This window comes from Solanum lycopersicum, chromosome 3 (genome assembly GCF_036512215.1).
Source record: "Solanum lycopersicum chromosome 3, SLM_r2.1".
NCBI lineage: Eukaryota > Viridiplantae > Streptophyta > Magnoliopsida > Solanales > Solanaceae > Solanum > Solanum lycopersicum.
This window is the reverse complement of record NC_090802.1, coordinates 67,609,709-67,629,226: the sequence shown is the minus strand read 5'-3', so window position 1 is coordinate 67,629,226 and position 19,518 is coordinate 67,609,709. Positions and strand designations below refer to the sequence as shown.

The 19,518-nt window shown below is 34.4% G+C and overlaps 2 protein-coding genes across 4 annotated transcripts; both read left to right on the top strand.

Annotated features, from left to right (window-relative positions):
• LOC101248763 (pollen receptor-like kinase 1) lies at positions 1-2,516 on the top strand. The gene is made up of 3 exons (XM_004236321.3): positions 1-835; positions 907-1,647; positions 1,727-2,516. Exons 1-3 carry the CDS (start codon positions 16-18, stop codon positions 2,302-2,304), a joined length of 2,139 nt encoding a protein of 712 aa, XP_004236369.2. The 5' UTR covers positions 1-15; the 3' UTR covers positions 2,305-2,516.
• Positions 2,517-8,402: 5,886 nt separating this feature from the next.
• LOC101262193 (transcription termination factor MTERF2, chloroplastic) lies at positions 8,403-17,486 on the top strand. 3 transcript variants are annotated; one of them, XM_004235450.5, is made up of 7 exons: positions 8,403-9,119; positions 9,728-9,865; positions 10,295-10,540; positions 11,061-11,174; positions 11,494-11,676; positions 16,101-16,318; positions 16,868-17,486. In XM_004235450.5, exons 1-7 carry the CDS (start codon positions 8,529-8,531, stop codon positions 17,190-17,192), a joined length of 1,815 nt encoding a protein of 604 aa, XP_004235498.1. In that variant the 5' UTR covers positions 8,403-8,528; the 3' UTR covers positions 17,193-17,486. The 3 variants fall into 3 exon arrangements, with proteins under 3 accessions (XP_004235498.1, XP_010318421.1, XP_010318422.1); XM_010320119.4 differs by lacking the exon at positions 11,494-11,676 and having other exon boundaries at positions 8,406-9,119; XM_010320120.4 differs by lacking the exon at positions 16,101-16,318 and having other exon boundaries at positions 8,406-9,119.
• Positions 17,487-19,518: the final 2,032 nt, after the last annotated feature.

Below are 19,518 nucleotides of genomic sequence, written 5' to 3'. Positions count from 1 at the left end.
AGGTGTGCAGTGGTTATGCCTCAAATTGATGGTGTTTTGTTGTGGTTAGGCAAAGGAAGGATGATGACGGAGGTGGAGGATGCCGGCCTGTCACCAGTTACGTTTGCATGTTCTTCATCATCATCATCATCACTAAGAAGATCATTATTGATCATTTTCCTTCTTGTTGTATCTTTGATCACATTTGTATCGTCTCAACCGGACGATGACGATGATCATCATTATGTTCCCGATGCAAAGAGCTCTTCGGAGGCCCTCTTCAACTTTAAAAGCTCCCTATCTACATCTTCAGGTAAAGGAAAAGAGGTACTCGGGTCTTGGGTTCCATCGACAAGTCCCTGTACCGGGGACAATGCGAATTGGTTGGGAGTAATTTGCTTGGAAGGGGATGTATGGGGTTTGCAACTAGAAAACTTGGACCTCTCAGGTGAAATTGATATAGATTCATTGCTTCCTTTGCATTTCCTCCGGACCCTAAGCTTTATGAACAACAACTTCAAGGGGCCAATGCCTGATTGGAACAAACTTTTTGCCCTCAAGTCATTGTACTTGTCCAATAATAACTTCTCTGGTCAGATCCCCGATGATGCCTTCAAGGGTATGATTTATCTCAAGAAACTTTATTTGGCCAACAACCAATTCACAGGTAACATTCCCACCTCCCTCGCTACCTCCTGCCCCAGGCTCTTCGACTTGACCCTCCAAAACAACAAATTCACTGGCTCTATACCTGATTTCCGCGGTGGTGTTCTCAAACTCCTCAATGTATCCAACAACCAACTCGACGGTCCAATCCCTCCTTCTCTTTCATTAATGGATCCAACAGCATTCGCAGGTACCTAATTAAATATTTTAATTGCATTGCATTACATATCGATCATTTAATCATTGCGTACATATACACAGGCAACAAAGGCATGTGTGGGAAGCCTTTGGAATCAGTTTGCAACTCCCCAATTCCAGAAGCAAATACTACTACTCCGCCTAACACTCTCAACTCTACCATCAACACCACCCAATCTGGTGATATAGATAACAAGTCGCCCTCTCTCCTGAGTAGAGTGATGTTGATCGTTGCAGTTTGTTTGGTGGTCTTATGTCTCGTGATTGTCTTAATTCTTATCATTCTCCGCCGCCGCAGCCAAAATAATCCACAACTCACCAGCCGGGCTGCAGTTGAGTCAAGTAATATTGATGGGGATCAAAACATGACCGTTTCATCATTAGCAGCCCTTCCTGATACGACCATGAGTGGCAATCCAACTTATAATGCAAGACACGATGACAATAACAAGGCATCAGCAGAGGCACCAGGCGCAACAGTGGTGGGTAAGTTATCCTTCGTTAGAGATGACCGCACAAGATTTGATCTACAGGACTTGCTAAGAGCATCCGCGGAGGTGCTTGGCAGTGGGAACCTGGGGTCCTCTTACAAGGCACTACTTATGGATGGCCAAGCCGTCGTGGTGAAGAGGTTTAAGCAAATGAACCATGTCGCTAAAGAAGACTTCCACGAGCACATGAGGAGGTTGGGCAGACTAAGCCACCCAAACTTACTCCCCCTTGTCGCCTATTATTATAGGAAAGAAGAGAAGCTGCTTGTTTATGACTATGCCTCCAATGGTAGCTTGGCCAGTCACCTCCATGGTATGTATATGTATATGTATATGTATATGTATAATGATTAGTGTTTAAATTAAATTATTAATTACTCGGCTATGTGTAGGCAATCACTCTAGGCTGGACTGGTCAAGCCGCTTGAAAATCATAAAAGGAGTTGCAAAGGCGTTGGCCTACCTTCACAACGAGCTGCCAAGCCTAGCACTTCCGCACGGTCACCTCAAGTCATCAAATGTACTTCTGGACAAATATTCTAATCCATTGTTGATGGATTACACATTGGCGCCCCTGGTGAATCTTTCCCAAGTCCAACATCTTTTAGTGGCTTACAAAGCCCCTGAGTATGCACAACAAGGCCGCATCACAAGGAAGACTGATGTTTGGAGCCTTGGGATTCTAATACTAGAGACCCTCACCGGTAAATTCCCAACAAACTATCTTGCTCTCAGCACTGGCTATGGCACCGAACTGGCTACCTGGATTGACACCATCATTAAAGATAATGAATCGGCTTTTGACAAAGAGATGGACCAGCTCACGCATCAAGGACAGATCCAAAAGCTCTTCAACATTGGAGTGGCTTGCTGTCAAGAAGATTTGGATACAAGGTGGGATCTCAAGGAAGCTATTGAAAGTATACAAGCCTTAAATGACAAGGACGATCAAGTTGATGATGGAGTTTAATTTTAACATCGATCAAATACATGTATACACTCAACACCATTAGTTAATTCCCCTCTCTATATTTATATGTGCATTACACATAATCTCATGTTTGTACACATTTTCTACTTATCTAAATGACTCAAGGTGTAAATAGACATGCATGCCAACCGATCGGTCATAAGTATATATGTACTTTGTTTAGCTCTAAAATTTTCTGGTTTAAACTTTAATGGGTTATGCGGTCGTTTAGAAATATTTATTAGTGGCGACCCTTGACTATCACGGCAAAAGACGCCTTTGGCGAAACATATTATGTAGTTCTTCTTATACTTGCTACTCAATTCTTACAAAAAGAAAAAGTGACCGATATGCGAGGAAAAATAACTGGGTGACTAACGAACAAGTGGCCCCATTTTTGCTTGTGCCGGAACGACCCACATAAAGCTGGAGCATTGGGTTGAGTTGGGCACTTTAGTAGACGAATTTTTATTCAAATTAAGTCGTTATGTAAAACAATTTATTAAAGTAATACGTTTTTTTTAAAACTTTACAAAATTAGTATAAACGTATTTCACAGTAATGTTTTAGGGTATATTTTATTTTTAAAAAAACTAACAGTATTAGGTTGATATACGTTACTGTAAGTAACGTTTCACTTTTAAAACGTTATTTTCAGTAACGTTTTACTGTGAGTAACGTTTTAGGAGTAAAACGTTACTGTGAGTAACGTATATCAATCTGACGCCATCAACTTTTAAAAAATAAAATATATTCTAAAACATTATTGTAGAATACGTTTATACTAATTTTGTAAAATTTTAAAAAAACATATTATTTTGATGAATGATTTTATATAATGGCTCAGTTAGATTAAAACCTATTATTAGACTGTACCGGCACGGGTCAAAGCGGCGTACCAGACGCGCTGAAACTATCAATAGCCGCTTAGTCTCGAGATTATCGTTATCGTATCATTAAAAATAACCACAATCTTATTCCAATAAATATGGGATGAACTTATCCTAAAAAAAAATTCAGAATTAATTATCCCTTCTGTCAAATGAGACAATAAGCTTTTAAAATCTAATTAAAATATTTTTCTTCATATTGTTAATGCCTATTTAGAAAGAAAAAAAATCAAATTTATTAAATTATAAAGCAACTAATGTAAATGTAATTTTTGTGATGAATTGACTGTGAAAAGAGGAGATGGGTTTTATGGAGGTCCTGGTGGTGTTTGTGGTGTTTTCTGGTGTTGTTGTTACTAGTTCTTATGGTGGAGGCTGGTAGTCAGAAAACAATTGTAAGCGAGATGCTTTCGCCGGTGACTAATGACTATTCACATTTGCTGTTTCTCACAAAAGAATGTTAAAAATAATATTTCATCCACTAGTGGCGTAGCCATATATTATCAAGGGTGTTCAATTTCGGGAAAAAAATAGCATACATATTAAATAACTTATTTTGAACATTCTTAGCATAACAATTTGTTATTTTTGGACACCCTTTAAAAAATTTCTAACTCCGCCATCATCATCCACACAAAATGAATTGGTTTTTTTATTCCCTTTTACAAATATCAATTTAAGTTATAATGTTAATTCATTAATAAAGTTTATGTTACATTCTGTTTTTAAAACTAAAATTAAAAACATTTCATAGCTGTTAATTTGAAAATAATTAATAAGAGTTGCCAAAGTAATTTAGAAAAATTAAAAAACTATTTAAAAAGATATTTTTTGGGAAAGAAAACCTTGAAATAAATAAACTAGAATCGAATAAGAGTTCAAACAATCCTCTATTAAAAGAATACTACAACCCCAACATTATTCATCTAATAATAATATAACTTGTTAGAGCTTGTAATTAATTTTGTGTACTATCATATATTCCATGACATCATCCATATGGTGAACATCTCCTCAAGGAGAAATTATATTATTATTGTCATGGTCAAAATATTATGAGGAATACATGTTTCTTGTTTTAATTTTGTTGTACCATAGATATACAACCAATAACAAATTTATATTACCACACAATAATATTATTTTGGTCATGGACACAATCTTTGCAGGCAAGAATTATTTCTTTCTTTTGCATTTTCGATACTTCACAATAAACATGTCATAATTACGTGTAAACGTACACGACCATTGACCATTCTTGCCAAATAAATTTATTTATTTCTCTCAAACCTCCCGTAGAGATGAGTTGTGGCGTATATCTTTTTTTTTCTCAAACCTCTCATAGAGGTGAGTTGTGGTATATATCCAACCCATAATGATTTTATCACATCTTGACTCATTCTCTTATAGAATGATCGAGCATTCACGATAATCATCACCAGTCACATTCTCTTCAAAGTATGGACTAATCATTTACATGTACTTCATAAATTTGCATTATAATTACATTGTCATGGTTTTAAAATTCAGCATATTTCCATGACACACCTCAACATCACTTTGAAAAATCAAGTGTACCATCACTTTATCTTCTTGTCTTTTGATGGAGAATTTATAAACTCGTCAAATTATTGGGTCTACAACATTCACAAGTCCAATGACCTTTCATACATTTTTATAATAAAAATTGCCTTCACATTTGGAAGGACTATTTGGAGAACTCGTAGTGTTCTTTCTTTTATAATTACCACAATAATAACTATTATTATTCAGTCCCTTCACGCCCTTTTTCATATTGTTAAGGGAAAATACCCAAGTACCCCCTCAACCTATGCCCGAAATCCCAGAGACACACTTATACTATATTAAGGTCCTATTACCCCCCTGAACTTATTTTATATGTAATTTTCTACCCCTTTTTAGCCTACGTGGAACTAGTTCGAAAAAAAGTCAATCATCGTTGGGCCCACAAGATAGTGCCACGTAAGCTAAAAAGGGGTAAAAAATTATAAATAAAATAAGTTCAGGGGGGTAATAGGACCTTAGTATTGTATAAGTGTGTCTCTGAGATTTCGGGCATAGGTTGAGAGGGTACTTGGGCATTATCCCAATTGTTAATCATTTGTCATCTTTTAGATTAATTATTTTGTGCTACCACATTCATACAATAGAATGGAGAAAGTCAACATGCGATTTTAAAGTTATCATATGTTGCTATCACATTCTTTTAAGAAATGAAGCAAATTCAATAGGACGAATTTCAAGGCTTTTCATCATAGCCTTAGTCATCATTATATCATCACTATGGTGCATTGACTCAAACTCAATGTTATCCATATAAGGCGTGTTAGGCCAAATTCTATGGGACTTGAACCCAATCCTTATTCTCATGGTGCATCAAAATTCAAATTGATGTCTTACCCTCTTTGTTCGATAGAACTTGAATCTACCGTCTTACCCTCAAATACTTTTTCATTATGGTGCATCAGGACTTTAATTTGATGTCTTACCCTTTTGGGTGATGAGACTTGAATCCATCGTCTTACCCTTAACCAAGACCGAAATACAACATGACTCACCTTTTGAGTCTTTCAAAACAATCAAAATAATATTCAAACTCATGCTATTAAAATTTTATGCCTTATTCCATTTAAGAAGTTATGTATAGCATGTCATATTCAACCAATAGTAGTATATGCCTTTGTTTCCTGATAACGGTTAGTGATTAAATATTATTATATTCTAAATCATAAAAATATTTCAGAAAATACATATCTGATTTTATGCAAATAATATCTTGATTCTCATAACGAGATCAACCAAAACATGAGCTAAAGAAAAACTAAACTCACTCTCGATTGGCTAGAGTCTCATGCTGATAACGTATTATAAGATCAAGCTCAAAACAATATAAGTATAAAGACAAAAAGAAGACAAGAAGTATAAGATGAAGGAGAGAACTTTTTTTTCTTATTCAAGTGTATCATACATTGAGAATGATATATCTATTTATAAGTAGAGAAATCATCTCAAAAGCCACTTTGATGAATGTCAAATTAATAAATACATCATTATCCCATAAAGATTCATGTTACCTTGGAAATATACATATCCAAGATAAGGATAAATCTTGGGAATACATATCCATCCTTGAAAAGGATAAGTTCATGAATAAATGGATCATCCACTTAGTTCAATGGTTATAACATTAAATATTTAAAAATGAGTGCAACAAAATAGTGAAAAAACAATCTCCCCCAAGGATTCATCCATCATGTCAAAGAAGAAAATACTAAAAATATATAAAATAACTTTAGGGAATAGTAGCTCTAAACAGAGAATGCATTTGATATTTTTCAGTAAAATATTAACCATGAGAACGAAAGAAACATTAAACAAAGAGACTAAAACAAAGCTAAGAACACATAGAATAACTACGATTTAAACAAACCTAAGAAAGAATTTATCTCAGTGAACTAAGATAACCGGTTGAGAAGCTGTTTCCACCACTCAAAAATTACCATGGAACAAAAAGATTTTAGATATGAAAACAAGAATAGCACCCAAAATCGTGAGAATGATCAGAGAGGCCTACTTATAGGGAAAGATTAGAGGGGATTTCCTGACCAAAAATGATGTGGGAGCACTCAAAATTCAAAATCTTAGAGGATAAGGTTAAAGCTGGCTGATTTGTAAGATGTAGAACGAAAACGAAAAAAAGGAAAAGGAATATTATTGTTGGAGAATTCCTGGAAGCTACGAAATGTTGGGTTTAGCAAAGTGTGAACGGAAAATTAAAAGAGAGAATATGAAAAAGTGAGCGAACCAATTTGGAGGGAAAATGAAAAGTCTTTTTTTTGCAAAGTGCAAATGAAAAGTCATTTCTCCCATATCGGCAAAAGAAAGAGAAATTGTTGTCCTTATATAAGGAAACACTTCCTTTACTTTTTAAAGAGCTAAGAAAAAGGTGCCCCTCACGCCATCGTCGTCGCTCGGCTTCGATTTCGACAAATAATGTGGTTGATTGATAAATTTTTTGGACAAAATTTATTTGATCAATTTTTGTTAATCAAATAAATCCTGTTAATCTTATCTCTTATAAATTAATTCAGGACTTTAGTTAATTAGTTAATTAACAGAATTAATTCGCATTTCCCAAAAGACACATTTTACGAAAAAATTGTTATTTTTTTCAAAAGACGCAACTTTCTGGATAAAAAGAGTCTGAACAGATTTCTCTATACGTTACTTGCTGAAAATGACTATAAAAAGAAGTCATTTTTCGTTTTTTCAAACACTAAATTTTTTTCTCTGCATATATTTTCTCTCAAAACCAAAGTGTCGATCGATTAAGTCTGTGTGACTTGTTGCTATTCTTAAGTTCGTTCAAGTTAAAGAAGCTTGAGGTACCGCTATTTATTTAACAGGATTAATCCATTTTATCTTGGGAGAAATTAATTTGTAACCTCGTTTACAGTGAAAAGATTAAATTTCTTAAGGAGACACAATAGTTTCTATGAACTCGGATTATTCTGTTTTCTGTCTACTTCATCTTATTTTTGTTTTCGTTTTTGACTAACCTTATTAGTACAAATTAATAACAAGAAATGCCTCACTGGCATGCGGACTTGTGCCGAGCACGCTGATATGTATGGATTCATATGAAGATTTGAAGGAACGGTGTCGTTTTGATGATGGGTCGGAGCTTTTGGAGGTTGTTCTTCGTTGGAGAAGAAGAGGTTGAGTTGTTGTGTTCTTTGAGAGCTTGAAAGGGAAAAATGCATTTGTTCAAATAATTTGTTATTATTTGATAAATATTTTTAGTATATAATTTAAATTTTTTAGAAAAAATTATAGTATTCAAGCCAAGTCTCATTTAATAATTTAAATTTTGCATCAAATTTTTATCTTTTATAATAACACTTTCTATAGTAGGTATTTTGCGTTATTTACATAATTATTTTTTTTAAGTGAACATTAAAGTAGTGATATTGAGTAAATATGAAAGTATTGATATGAATGAAATATATTTCTCAAATATGATGAGTGATTTTTTATTTTGAATTTAATTAATTGATCAAATAGGTTACTTCCGTAGAATTGTGTATCCCTATTTGGATAGTCCTATTTTTTTTTTTTATCTATGCAAACACAACAATATTTCAAAAATATATTTATAAAAATGTTACCTCCATTCTACATTGATAATCTTTGTCGCATATTGTGGAAACAAAACACCCCTAGTTCAAGACAGGTTTTCTCGCCCAAATATAATATTGTGTAAACAGGAATAGGGTAGAGCTGTAGAAATGAGAATTTAATTTACAGATTAGGATGCGTTGCATACAAATGTTTTCACATTGCCTTTTAAGTAATTTGTCATTCGCCGTCCCAAACTCAAAACCTCAACTTTTCCCTATTCGTTTCTCTTGCCATTGCAATACCTTTTTCTACTGCAATCTTATACGTCCAGAGCAAGTCTGTCATAAATTGAGGAGTTATGCGCCACTTGTACCTCTTGCTGCTAGGTCTTCGTCGTCAAAACGAACAGAAGACACGGAAGAAGTAATCGCTGAAGCTAGGGAGGCTGTCAGCTATTACCTACAAGAACTTGGTGTTTCTCATAAGGAATCCATCGAAGTAGCCCTCAACTCACCTAATTACGTTAGCATGCTGATAGATAGCGTCCGTGAACTGGATGAGTTTTCCTTATGGAATTCCACTGACTTTGAAAAAGCATATGACCCGGTTCCTGCAATTCCACCTTTCAAGAGCAAGGTCTACCTGATGGCAAAACAAAAAGGTGATAAGGGTATGCTTCCCTTCTTGGAGAGCATTGGCCTCACTCTCTCTTCCGCAACACACTTAGCTCGCTACCTTTCCTCGAATTCTCTGTTTCAGACACTACCTACCCTTATCAATAAGGTACGCCTACTCATTTCTTCTGCTGTATTTTTCTCTTGATTTTGTTTTCCTTACTCCTGTCTGTGTATCTTTTCTTTAAACAGAATAACACTGAACTCCTGTCTGTATATCTTTTCTCTAAACAGAATAACACTAAACTCCTGTCTGTGTATTTTTTCTTTAAACAGAATAACACTAATTACGGAAGACCTTTTGTTAATGTCAAATTGTTGTTATGTTGTTCATCTTTCCTAGTGTTGTTGGCTCATTCTATGAAAATCTCATGAGCTCTGTGGGAGAGTTCTGTCATCTCTGCAGGCATTGAAATATCACAGGAGGATGAAAAGTCTTGATTTAGTGTGGCTAGATAAGAAAGTAATATACTCGCTGGAATCTTTTAAATAATTGCTAAGGTTTCCTCTGGTTCAAAGAATAAGGCCAAGTATAGGTGACATATAGTTATTGATTAAGATCTATAAATTGTGTATATAAATTCTATTCATTCCATGGTTAAGGGAGTTGAAAAGGATCACGAGTGGCCATAAAGTTGTCACTTTCTTGAGATAAGAAGTTTGAACCCTTTTTCAGTTTTTTCTTAATGTGCTGATCCCTCTTCTACTTGCTCATAGGTTAAGTATGTGAAGAAAATATTCTTCGCAAACAGTGATGATGGAGGACATATTGCTAGAAATGCCCGGCAAATGATGATGCACTTGTCCATCAGTATTGATGAGGATGTCCAGCAGACCTTGTCATTTTTTCAGAAGGTCAGTTGCCTCCTTGAATCAGGATGGTTAATGGGGCTTATTTACTGTGCCTGTCTTGGAGTTTGTGGCACTGATGTCTGTTCACTTTCATTGAGCTACACCTACCCTAAAGTTTGTGGAACTAAGTTATTACAACTATATCTTGATATACTCCCTCATCTCCTTTTATGACTATTTTTCCTAAAGGGTACAGTCTGTCATCTACAGACCCTTGAAATAACTTATGGTCAACCACTACTTTATGTCATAGCCTTTACATGACTATTTCTCTAAAATTCACCCAGTTCCACCTAGTCTTAACATATTAGTCTAAACATCCAGTCAATCCCTCACTCTCCATCATAGTTCACAGTCCACTTAAGGAAACTACAACGAGTCAGAATAATACATCCTGCAAGCAACTTCATAATGTGATTGTACTTTTTGTAGATCCAAGCAAGACGTGGAGGTCTACATTTGTTAGGTTCTCAAGATGCATCTTTCCGACATCTTATTGAGTCATTTCCACGACTTCTTTTGCTACCTAAGGAGAGTCATATGAAGCGCCTGATGGTATTTCTTGATGATATTGGAGTGGTGGAAGGATGTAAGAGACAAATTCTTCTTTTATTTCCGCCTATTATTTTCTATGACATTGAAAAGGATGTTAGACCAAGACTGCAGGCGATCCTTAAGGTATCACATTATTTATTTATATCTGATCTTAATAGTTTTCCTTCCTTACTTATCTCCAACTCGGCCTCAAGTTTAGCGACTCATGGTTATCACATAAATATGATAGCAATATGCTCTATTGGCTTCTGTTAATATTACTAGTGCGAGACAAAGGTCATTTAGATCTTTATCATCTCTCTCTCTCTCTTTCCGTCAGTCTCTTCTTTTGGTATGTGTGGAAGTTCTGCACCGAAACCTGTTTGTGAGGATGTACTTACAGACGATTTTGAACAATTTCCTAGTATTTTGGGACTAAGAAAGGAGACAGTTTTCAGCCTTGAACTGATGTAGCAAACATAATTTTTTATAAATCTGCCGAGGAGAACTGAATTATAGTTTTAGAGTTCTGTAGAAATATTAGTGTAGGTATGAAATTGTTAACATACTATTTAAGTTAGAAATTTATTTACTTGTGAATAAGTTGGACAATCTAGGAGCTTTCATTTTTAGGATGGTGTGATTGTTGTTCATTTATTGCAAGGATGGTCTGGAGGCTAAAGATTTTGGGCAGATGTTGCTGAAATATCCATGGATTCTTTCAAGGAGCATTCTGCAAAACTACGAGAACATTCTGATTTTCTTTGATGATGAGAAGGTATAAACCCTGGTTACCCTATTTTGCACATGAGGCCAATTTTCTCATTTGAGCAGTTAGTTTTTGCTATGAAATATGTCTGGTTGATTCTAATGGGTCTTCTATGTATAGTCATTGCAACTTTCTAGGAGTCCCTTAATCCTCTGTATTTAATTACCTTGACTTGTGGTCTCTAATTCAGTGGTGTATCCACTGTGTAGGTTGTTGTTATCCACTGTACAGAAACAGTGGATTTGGTTTCTGTATCACTATATGCCTTGTGCTGCAGTAAGTTAGAGTGTAATATAGATGTCATTTTGCTATTTTATGTTTTGGGCAGGTGCCAAAAATTAGTGTATCTCAGGCAATTAAAAGCTGCCCGCTCCTTTTGGGGTTATCAGTTAACAAGCTGAAATTGGTGGTGGAACAGTTGGGTGACTTCGGCATTCGAAACCAGAAGTTGGGTAAGGTGATTGCTACAAGTCCTCAGTTATTACTACAGAAGCCTCAGGAATTCCATCAGGTGAGAGTCAAAATTATGGTGTTCACCTATCAAATTACTAACATCAGCACAAAAGTATGCAAGATTGTGCATTAGTTCTGATTGACACTGGAGCTTTAGTATGAGATTTTGGAATTATTTGGTGATGGTAGTTGTACAACTAGGCTGGTTGATCCAGGTAGCAACATGCTCCAAATTCCAATCGAAAGGAACCACACGTATGCTAGAAAGACGTATAGGCAAGCCTTCCTTTATGATACATGGATTGCTTTTCATGACTTTTCTTTCCATAGGCATATATTGCAGTCTAACCAGCTTGCAAACTTTAGGGACTGAGAGTCAGTCTTTTGATCCTCCTCGAGCCTAGTCTTGTCTTTCAAATTAAGCTTCCAATTTAGTTGGTGCAAACACCTTCATCTTTATTTTAGTAAATCTTTCATAATACTAGGTTGGTGAAGATGTTTCTTCCCCTTTCAAAATAAAATAAAATAAAATAAATCTTCACAAATCTTGGATTGAGATGATTACACAATTCTTTGGTTCTAAAAGCTTCACATTCCTGATTTAAGGTCCATCATAAATGTGATAGTGATCTTAGAAATGACTTCAAATCTTTTTGTTTCTGGAGTAGTAGACTGTTAGTTTGTCATTAGTTTAAACATGTGGACATGAGAAACTTTCCCATATATGGAAACAGGTCACATCAGTTCTACTCATATAGATGATTTTAGGGTCTTGCTTGTCTTTGAGGTATCCACACTTTATAACATTTAAAATATTTATTGATGATTGAAGGTTATTTGAATTGAGAATTGTTAGTTATAGGGGTATTGCTTTCTTTGAAGTATTCACCTTTATAGCAATAAAATATTTTATTGATGATTGAAGGGTGTTGAAACTGAGAAACACGTATGCTCGTTTTGGGGTATCCCCACTTTCTGTCAATTAAATATATTTCTTTTGAAACATAAGCATTTCAGTAAACATTTTTACTTATAAGAAGAAAAAAAATCATCACAATCTTTCCATGCTCGTAGAATAATCTAAAATTGGAAAAGATTCCAAGGGTAGTAACCATCTAGTCGAGCGCATACCTTAATTAGAGTCAGCTTGAGAATATGACCCCTCAAACCTTTATCAGATTTTTTGATAAATTTAACTATATCTATTAATGAGGATAGTTCTAGCATACAAGATGGATATAAAGTAGGGGTGACATTTGGGCAGGTCAAACAGGTGAAAACGGATAAAATACCGATCTTATCCATATTTGATATGTATAAAAATGGGTAAACTCAATGGATGATATGGATATTTATTGCTTCTTATTATGTAAAGAAACAAGTACTTGCACATTACAAGATTTTTTTTGCAAATCTTTTTCACCTTTTAGGGTGTATATTTGGCATGATGGTAAAATATTTCATATTTTCCTAGAAAATATTTTTCTTGAAAGTGAGTGCTTTGGAATCAAGGTCGGAAGGTCAAGAAACTTTTGAATAATATTTTTATGATTTAAGGTAAGTTTTGAATTTTCTAATTTTCTTATTTTATGTACGAAATTTTTTTCTTTAATCAAAGGAAAATAAAAAGGGCTGCCCGGTGCACTAAAGCTCCCGCTATGTGCAAGGTTCGGGAAAGGGCCTGATCACAAGGGCCTATTATACGCAGTCTTACCTTGCATTTTTGCCAGAGGTTGTTTGCATGGCTTGAACCCTTGACATGACAACAACTTTATCGGTTACTCCAAAGCTTGAACCCATGACTCTCTTGGTCACATGATGAGAACTTTACTGAGTACTCCAAGGCTCGCTTCCAATCAAAGGAAAATAAGTCTATTTGAAAAACATTTTTCAAAACATTTAAACCAACCAAACATGAGAAAATTGAAAAATCTTTTTCTTAATACCAAAACACCTTTAATAAGTGTACTTTTTAAAGGTCCTTCACCCTTACATACTTGATACTTTAAGGGGAGTTCATTTGGTGGATACCCATGAGTTATCCATATTTTATAGAGAAAATTACGCGGTTAAACAAACTTATACTACTTAATTACTCATCATAGCTATAGTTTGCTATAATTACCACTCGCGACTAATATTATACATTAATTACGTGGACTGACTTCGAGTTTGTATAATTAGCCACGTTTGTATATGTATAATTTGCCAGAATATACAAATACATATGTATAATATACAATTATCTAACCTATATAAATATACAATTCACCTCTCCCCCACTTTCTACCCTCTCTCGCTCAACTCTCTCCTCCCTCTCCCAATCTCGCTTGTCATATATACAAATGCATATGTATAATATACAATTATCTAACCATTATACCTATACAATTCACCTCTCTTCCCTCTCGCTCGCCTCTTTCCTCTCTCTCCCAATCTCGCTCGCCTCTCTCCCCCCCTCTCCCTATCTCGCTTGCCATATATACAGATACATATGTATAATATACAATTATCTAACCGATATACATATACAATTCACCTTTCTCCCACTCTTTTCCCCCTCTCTCCTCTCTCTCCGAGTGTCGCTCGCCTCTCTCCTCCCTATAACATGTAGTTACGAATTGTAATTATCAAACTATAGCTATGGAGAGTAATTAGGTTATTTTTGAATGGCTATATGAGAGAGTATCTCTATTTTATAATGGATAATATGTGTTGTTTCATATTTAACCCACTTTAAAATGATTGGAAATCAACCCATTTGAAATGAGTTGGATCGAGACCATAAAGTTTAACCATTTTGCCACCCCTAATACAAAGGGTAGAGATGAAAATATGACTTTATACGAAGAACACCCAATTTCCTGAACTAAGTAGAATGTATATGGAGAGAATTTCATACAAAAGCATGATTCTCACATACATAAGATGAAAGATAAAGGGTTAAGTCATATGCGGCCCCTTAAAGTTGTCCACATTTTTTACTTGGACACCTGAATAAACCTTGTACCCATTGAACAATTGAATTTTAACAAATTTATATCTATTTGACACAAAATAATAATAATTAAAAAGATAAAACACTCATGCATCTCAAACCTTATGCATACCAAATGGACCAATGAAACAATGTACATGTCGATTGGATTAAGTTTTTTAAAAAATCTCTATTTAATTAAAATAATTCAAAAGGAACTTCAAGAAGAAAAAAAAAAGAATATTGAAATTAACCCATCCCCAGCCCATCCTTCTTCTTCTTCTCCATTGAAACTTATTTCCAATTCCACAGTGTAGCTGCACCTCGACCGCTACTTATTTTCATTTCCAATGTCATCAAATCTTAATTCCTAATCATTGAGACGCACCTCAACTGCCACTGAACCATAGCCTCCATCCATTTCTTCTTCTCCATCGAATCTTATCCCTTTCACCGGCGTCAATAATACACCATTGCTATATATCAATCCAAACTAACCCTTCAATACCTTTCATTCTAATGGCATTGAACCTTTCATTTATGGTCTTCATCTTCTTTCACTAGTTATCATTATCACAATTACATGAAAAAATAATGAACTTTTATTGGAAAAAATAATCAATAATTTTGCTGGAATATTATTTTCATCCGAAACAATGGAGCTTTGTCGGAATATTTAAGACCTTAACTAGATCTACATAAAAAAAATAAAAAAGGGAAAAAAGTGGAAGAATAGTTGGAGGGAGAAGATGTTTTTTTTTAAAAAAAATTTACTTATATATTATTATTATTATTTATTAATATAATTTAGGTGTATAAGTTGGAAAAAGAGAAAGAAAAAATATCATTTTTTATTGTTCCACACGCTTAATGAGAGTGTTGCACACATTTTTTTGCCATATCAGCGGATTGTGTCTAATTGGAATCACTTTTGAATATATAAAGTGTTCAATAGGTACAAGGATAAATTGAGGTGTCTAAGTGAAATCTATGGACAACTTTAAGTGGCTGTGTATGACTTAAGCCTAAGATAAATTACTGATGTGCACGTAAGCTGGGTGTGGTGTGCTTTAACCTTAATAATGGTGATTCTTTGCTTGGGTTTTAACCAATTGTTTGAGGATTATCTATATGGCATGGCTGTAAACAAATCTCTACTGTATCTGTCTTGGCTACATGTATTTCTCCTTCTAGCTTGATATTTCAGATGAATGCATTCTCTCCCTCTTCATCTTGATTTTGGCATGCTTTCATTTTTATTTCAGGGAGGGAGGGAGGGAGGGCTTTTTAATTGGTTGTTACTATGATTTTATGATGATGAGAGAGATTGTTTTTTAACTGGTTGTTAACCCTATCAGAGTAAGATTTTATGATGATGCTTGAACATCTTCTTTGCTGATTATAGTAGATACTTTTTTTTTTGGGTGAATGCGAGTAGTATAATTATCTCAGCACCTGTTATATAATTTCTGTTTTCCGTGGGAGTAATAATTCATTATCTCCAGATAGTGTGCTTCTTAAGGGATCTAGGCCTGGATGATGATATTATTGGTAGGATTCTTGGTCGCTGTCCTGAAATTTTTGCATCGAGCATCGGGAGAACTCTTAAGAGAAAACTCAACTTCCTAATGGGTATTGGAGTTTCCAGAAGTCATCTTCCCAGGATTATCAGGAAATATCCCGAGTTTTTTGTATGTGATATCCACAGAGCTTTACGTCCAAGGTACAAATATCATACTCTCTGGTATATGCTTAAGTTGTTCTATTAAATGGCACTCAAGGGTGTGACCTAGTGGTCAATGAAGTAGGAAGAGAAATATGAAGTGTCAAGTTTAAATCCCAATGGAGACACATAACACTAGGTGATTTCTTCCTATCTGCCTAAGCCTTAAGCCAAGTGGACAGAATTATTTGGTATTTGTGTTTGTGGGATGCAGTAGGTACCCTGAGTATTTTGGAAATTGAAACGCAGTTGATTGATCCATATGAATGTTTAAATTTATTTTGCAAAGAGAACTTAGCCCAAGTCCAATTAAAATCCAGAAATGGGTCTAAGTGTAACCTAGCAGAATAGTACTATCAATTTGGGACAAAATAGCAACATTTCATAATGTTGTGATTTCAATCTAGTTTTACATTTTGCTGGGCATACAATTATTAGATAACATACAGATATATGTTTTTACAGCTTTCCAAGCACAATTATAAATTCCTTGTGCAAGTATGATACCTTGTGTTATGACAATGCTTTTCTAATTATCATTTTGAGCAGAATGATGTACTTGATGCATGTTGGGCTTTCGAAGAGGGAAGTAGCACTAATGGTTTGCAGGTTCTCTCCATTGCTTGGCTACAGCATAGACGAAGTTCTCAAGCCTAAGGTAGAATTTCTGATGAATTCAATGGGAAAACCAATAAGTGATGTAGTTGAATACCCAAGATATTTCAGCTATTCTTTAGAGAAGAAGATAAAACCTAGATATTGGGTGCTCAATGGTAGAAACATGGAATGCAGCTTGAAAAGTATGTTGGGTAAAAATGATGAAGAATTTGCTGCAGAGTTTGGAAAGGGGAAGATGCTTGTCCCCCCACTTTAATTCTGGAACATTACTCGCCAGTCGCCAGTGTTGTTTTAATACATTTTTTTAAGTAGATGCACGAATCAATTGATGGTTGGTGTGGTGGACTGGTGCATGTGCACAGGTGACTCGGTGTTTTTTCTTGTGAATAAATTCAGATCACGGAGTTTCAATACAGAGAGATTATTCTTACGTGCTTAACTAACTATAAATGAAGCTCAACATTGTCTCTTTATCTTTTGACTTTAGATTCAAAGGTGGATCATAAACAGTGTTCCATTTTTAAAAAATAATATTATTGGTATTAGTATATACTATATCTGTAACACCTGTTTTATTACTACTTAAACTAAAATACACATCTTGCAACACATAATATTTGGATTTGGATATGGGCAATAGTTACCTGTTTTGTGGGTCCGATCCAAATATTCAATGATGTTGACAAATCACTTCTCCTTCATAATTTTTCTACACCATGAGTGGTCGGAGTAATTTTTTTCTTGTGTTTTCCTACTCTAAACCATACAGACAGTAATGAAGTGCTGTAAGAATCATCGATTCTTTCTTATGAAACAATATACTGAATGACGGGTCTTGACTTTTGAGAGATATTTTTCATGTGAAGAATATCTGAAATTAAAATAATAGTAACACGAGTTGGGAAGGAGTATCTAGTTAAGTTGTTTTATTTTGTTATAGATAGCTAGAGCCGTCAAAATGAATCAACCCTAACGGGTTAGAGAGTTTAATGAGTTGGGACAAACCGACTCTTTTAATTAAATGATCAATAAAATAGCGGTTCAATCCAGCCCTAAGCGGGTCATGGGTTGGGACGGGTAGACCCTTCAATCAAAAAATGAAGATATTACTCTCTTAGAAGGAGTATCCAGGAGTATTCAATGTTGACATCTATGAACATGACATCTATACATACAAATTTTCATTTATGAATCACACATTTCAGTGAATACTTACCGAAATACATTTATGAATCTCACACTTCGATGCATGCTTACCAAAATACATAATAGACAAGTACAACATAAGATTTAGCAGAAAAATGTTGATCATTCAATCATTCCTCCCACGAAAAACAAGCTAGTTTGAAAGACTTGATTCTTTATGTTTTTAAATATTTATTGATAAAAACTTTACAAATAAAACACTATTCTCTCTCTATCTATCTATCTATCTAGCCCATGGGCAGCCTTGGAGGTTTGCAGGTTGAGAGACTAGCGGGTCAAGTGAGGTTGAGCTAAAAAGCTTTGTTCCTAAAGGAGCCAAAAAAATTAGGTATAACTCCACTCAATTCAAGAGTTGGATTGGACTGACCTCGCGGGTCAAGCCCATTTTGACTAACTCTATAAATAGCTTTTCAACATTCTAAAGAAAAGAAAGACATTATGTTCCACTAAAAATACTTATTTTTTTTTATATTTATTACAAATAAAAATAGATTGTGTTTGGCCTATCTTTTAAAAAGTGATTTTAAATGTTTAAATTACGAAAAAGACAAATCTTGTGACGTGGATGGCTATTATACATAGGAATAAAGCTTTTGGAATCATGTGAAAAATTATATTAACTCAAATTTTTTCCTTGTTAATACTTTGTTATTTGGAAGGAGGGTAGAAATATAAGAAAAGGACCGTAAGAGAAAAGAAAAAATAACTCATCTTTATAGTTGACAAATTCAAATCTTGATAAATTATTGATCAAATGATGGAAAAATTTATTTTAGCTCAGTCTTGTAGTATTTAGGCGATTTTTTCGTAAGTAAACTTTATTTTTTATTTTATTTTTTGCAATCAACTCTACTGACATATTTAAATTCTTTTGTATCCATTTTTTCTCTATTGAGACGATTAATAAATCTAGTCATTATAACTTTCTCATCTTCGTCACTGTTAGTTTGAATCCTAGTTGTATAGGTCAAACATGCAATGAAAGCTGGATAAATTAGGAGATACAAAACATTCCAAGTTCGATCAAAGCCATTTCAATAAAAACAACACTCATGAAACATTAAAACATCGGAAAAGGATCTGATATGCCTATCGTTATAAAAGTGACTCAAGTATCCATCAACGAAAGTTAAAAAATTAGTTTTAAATTTATATTTTTTACTTTTACTTTTACTTTTAAAAAAAATCATGTAATTGTATATTTGATCTTTCAAGTGAAGTTCAAAATATTTTTTAATTTATTTTTTTTTATACATAAATTATTTCGTTGACTTCTTTGAGTTTCTTATTAAAAATAATTAAGAAAGTTATATGACAAAATTTACGTGTCCTTTTCCCTTAAAACATTTAGGATGCATTGCAACGTGCAAAAATAA

Coding starts and splice junctions, on each gene's coding strand:
- LOC101262193 (XM_004235450.5), top strand. CDS start 8,529: ATGCGTTGCATACAAATGTTTTCACATTGCCTTTTAAGTAATTTGTCA. Junction 9,120..9,727: donor TACCTACCCTTATCAATAAG/GTACGCCTACTC, acceptor ACTTGCTCATAG/GTTAAGTATGTGAAGAAAAT. Junction 11,175..11,493: donor TTTTCTTTGATGATGAGAAG/GTATAAACCCTG, acceptor TGTTTTGGGCAG/GTGCCAAAAATTAGTGTATC.
- LOC101248763 (XM_004236321.3), top strand. CDS start 16: ATGCCTCAAATTGATGGTGTTTTGTTGTGGTTAGGCAAAGGAAGGATG. Junction 836..906: donor GGATCCAACAGCATTCGCAG/GTACCTAATTAA, acceptor ACATATACACAG/GCAACAAAGGCATGTGTGGG. Junction 1,648..1,726: donor CTTGGCCAGTCACCTCCATG/GTATGTATATGT, acceptor GGCTATGTGTAG/GCAATCACTCTAGGCTGGAC.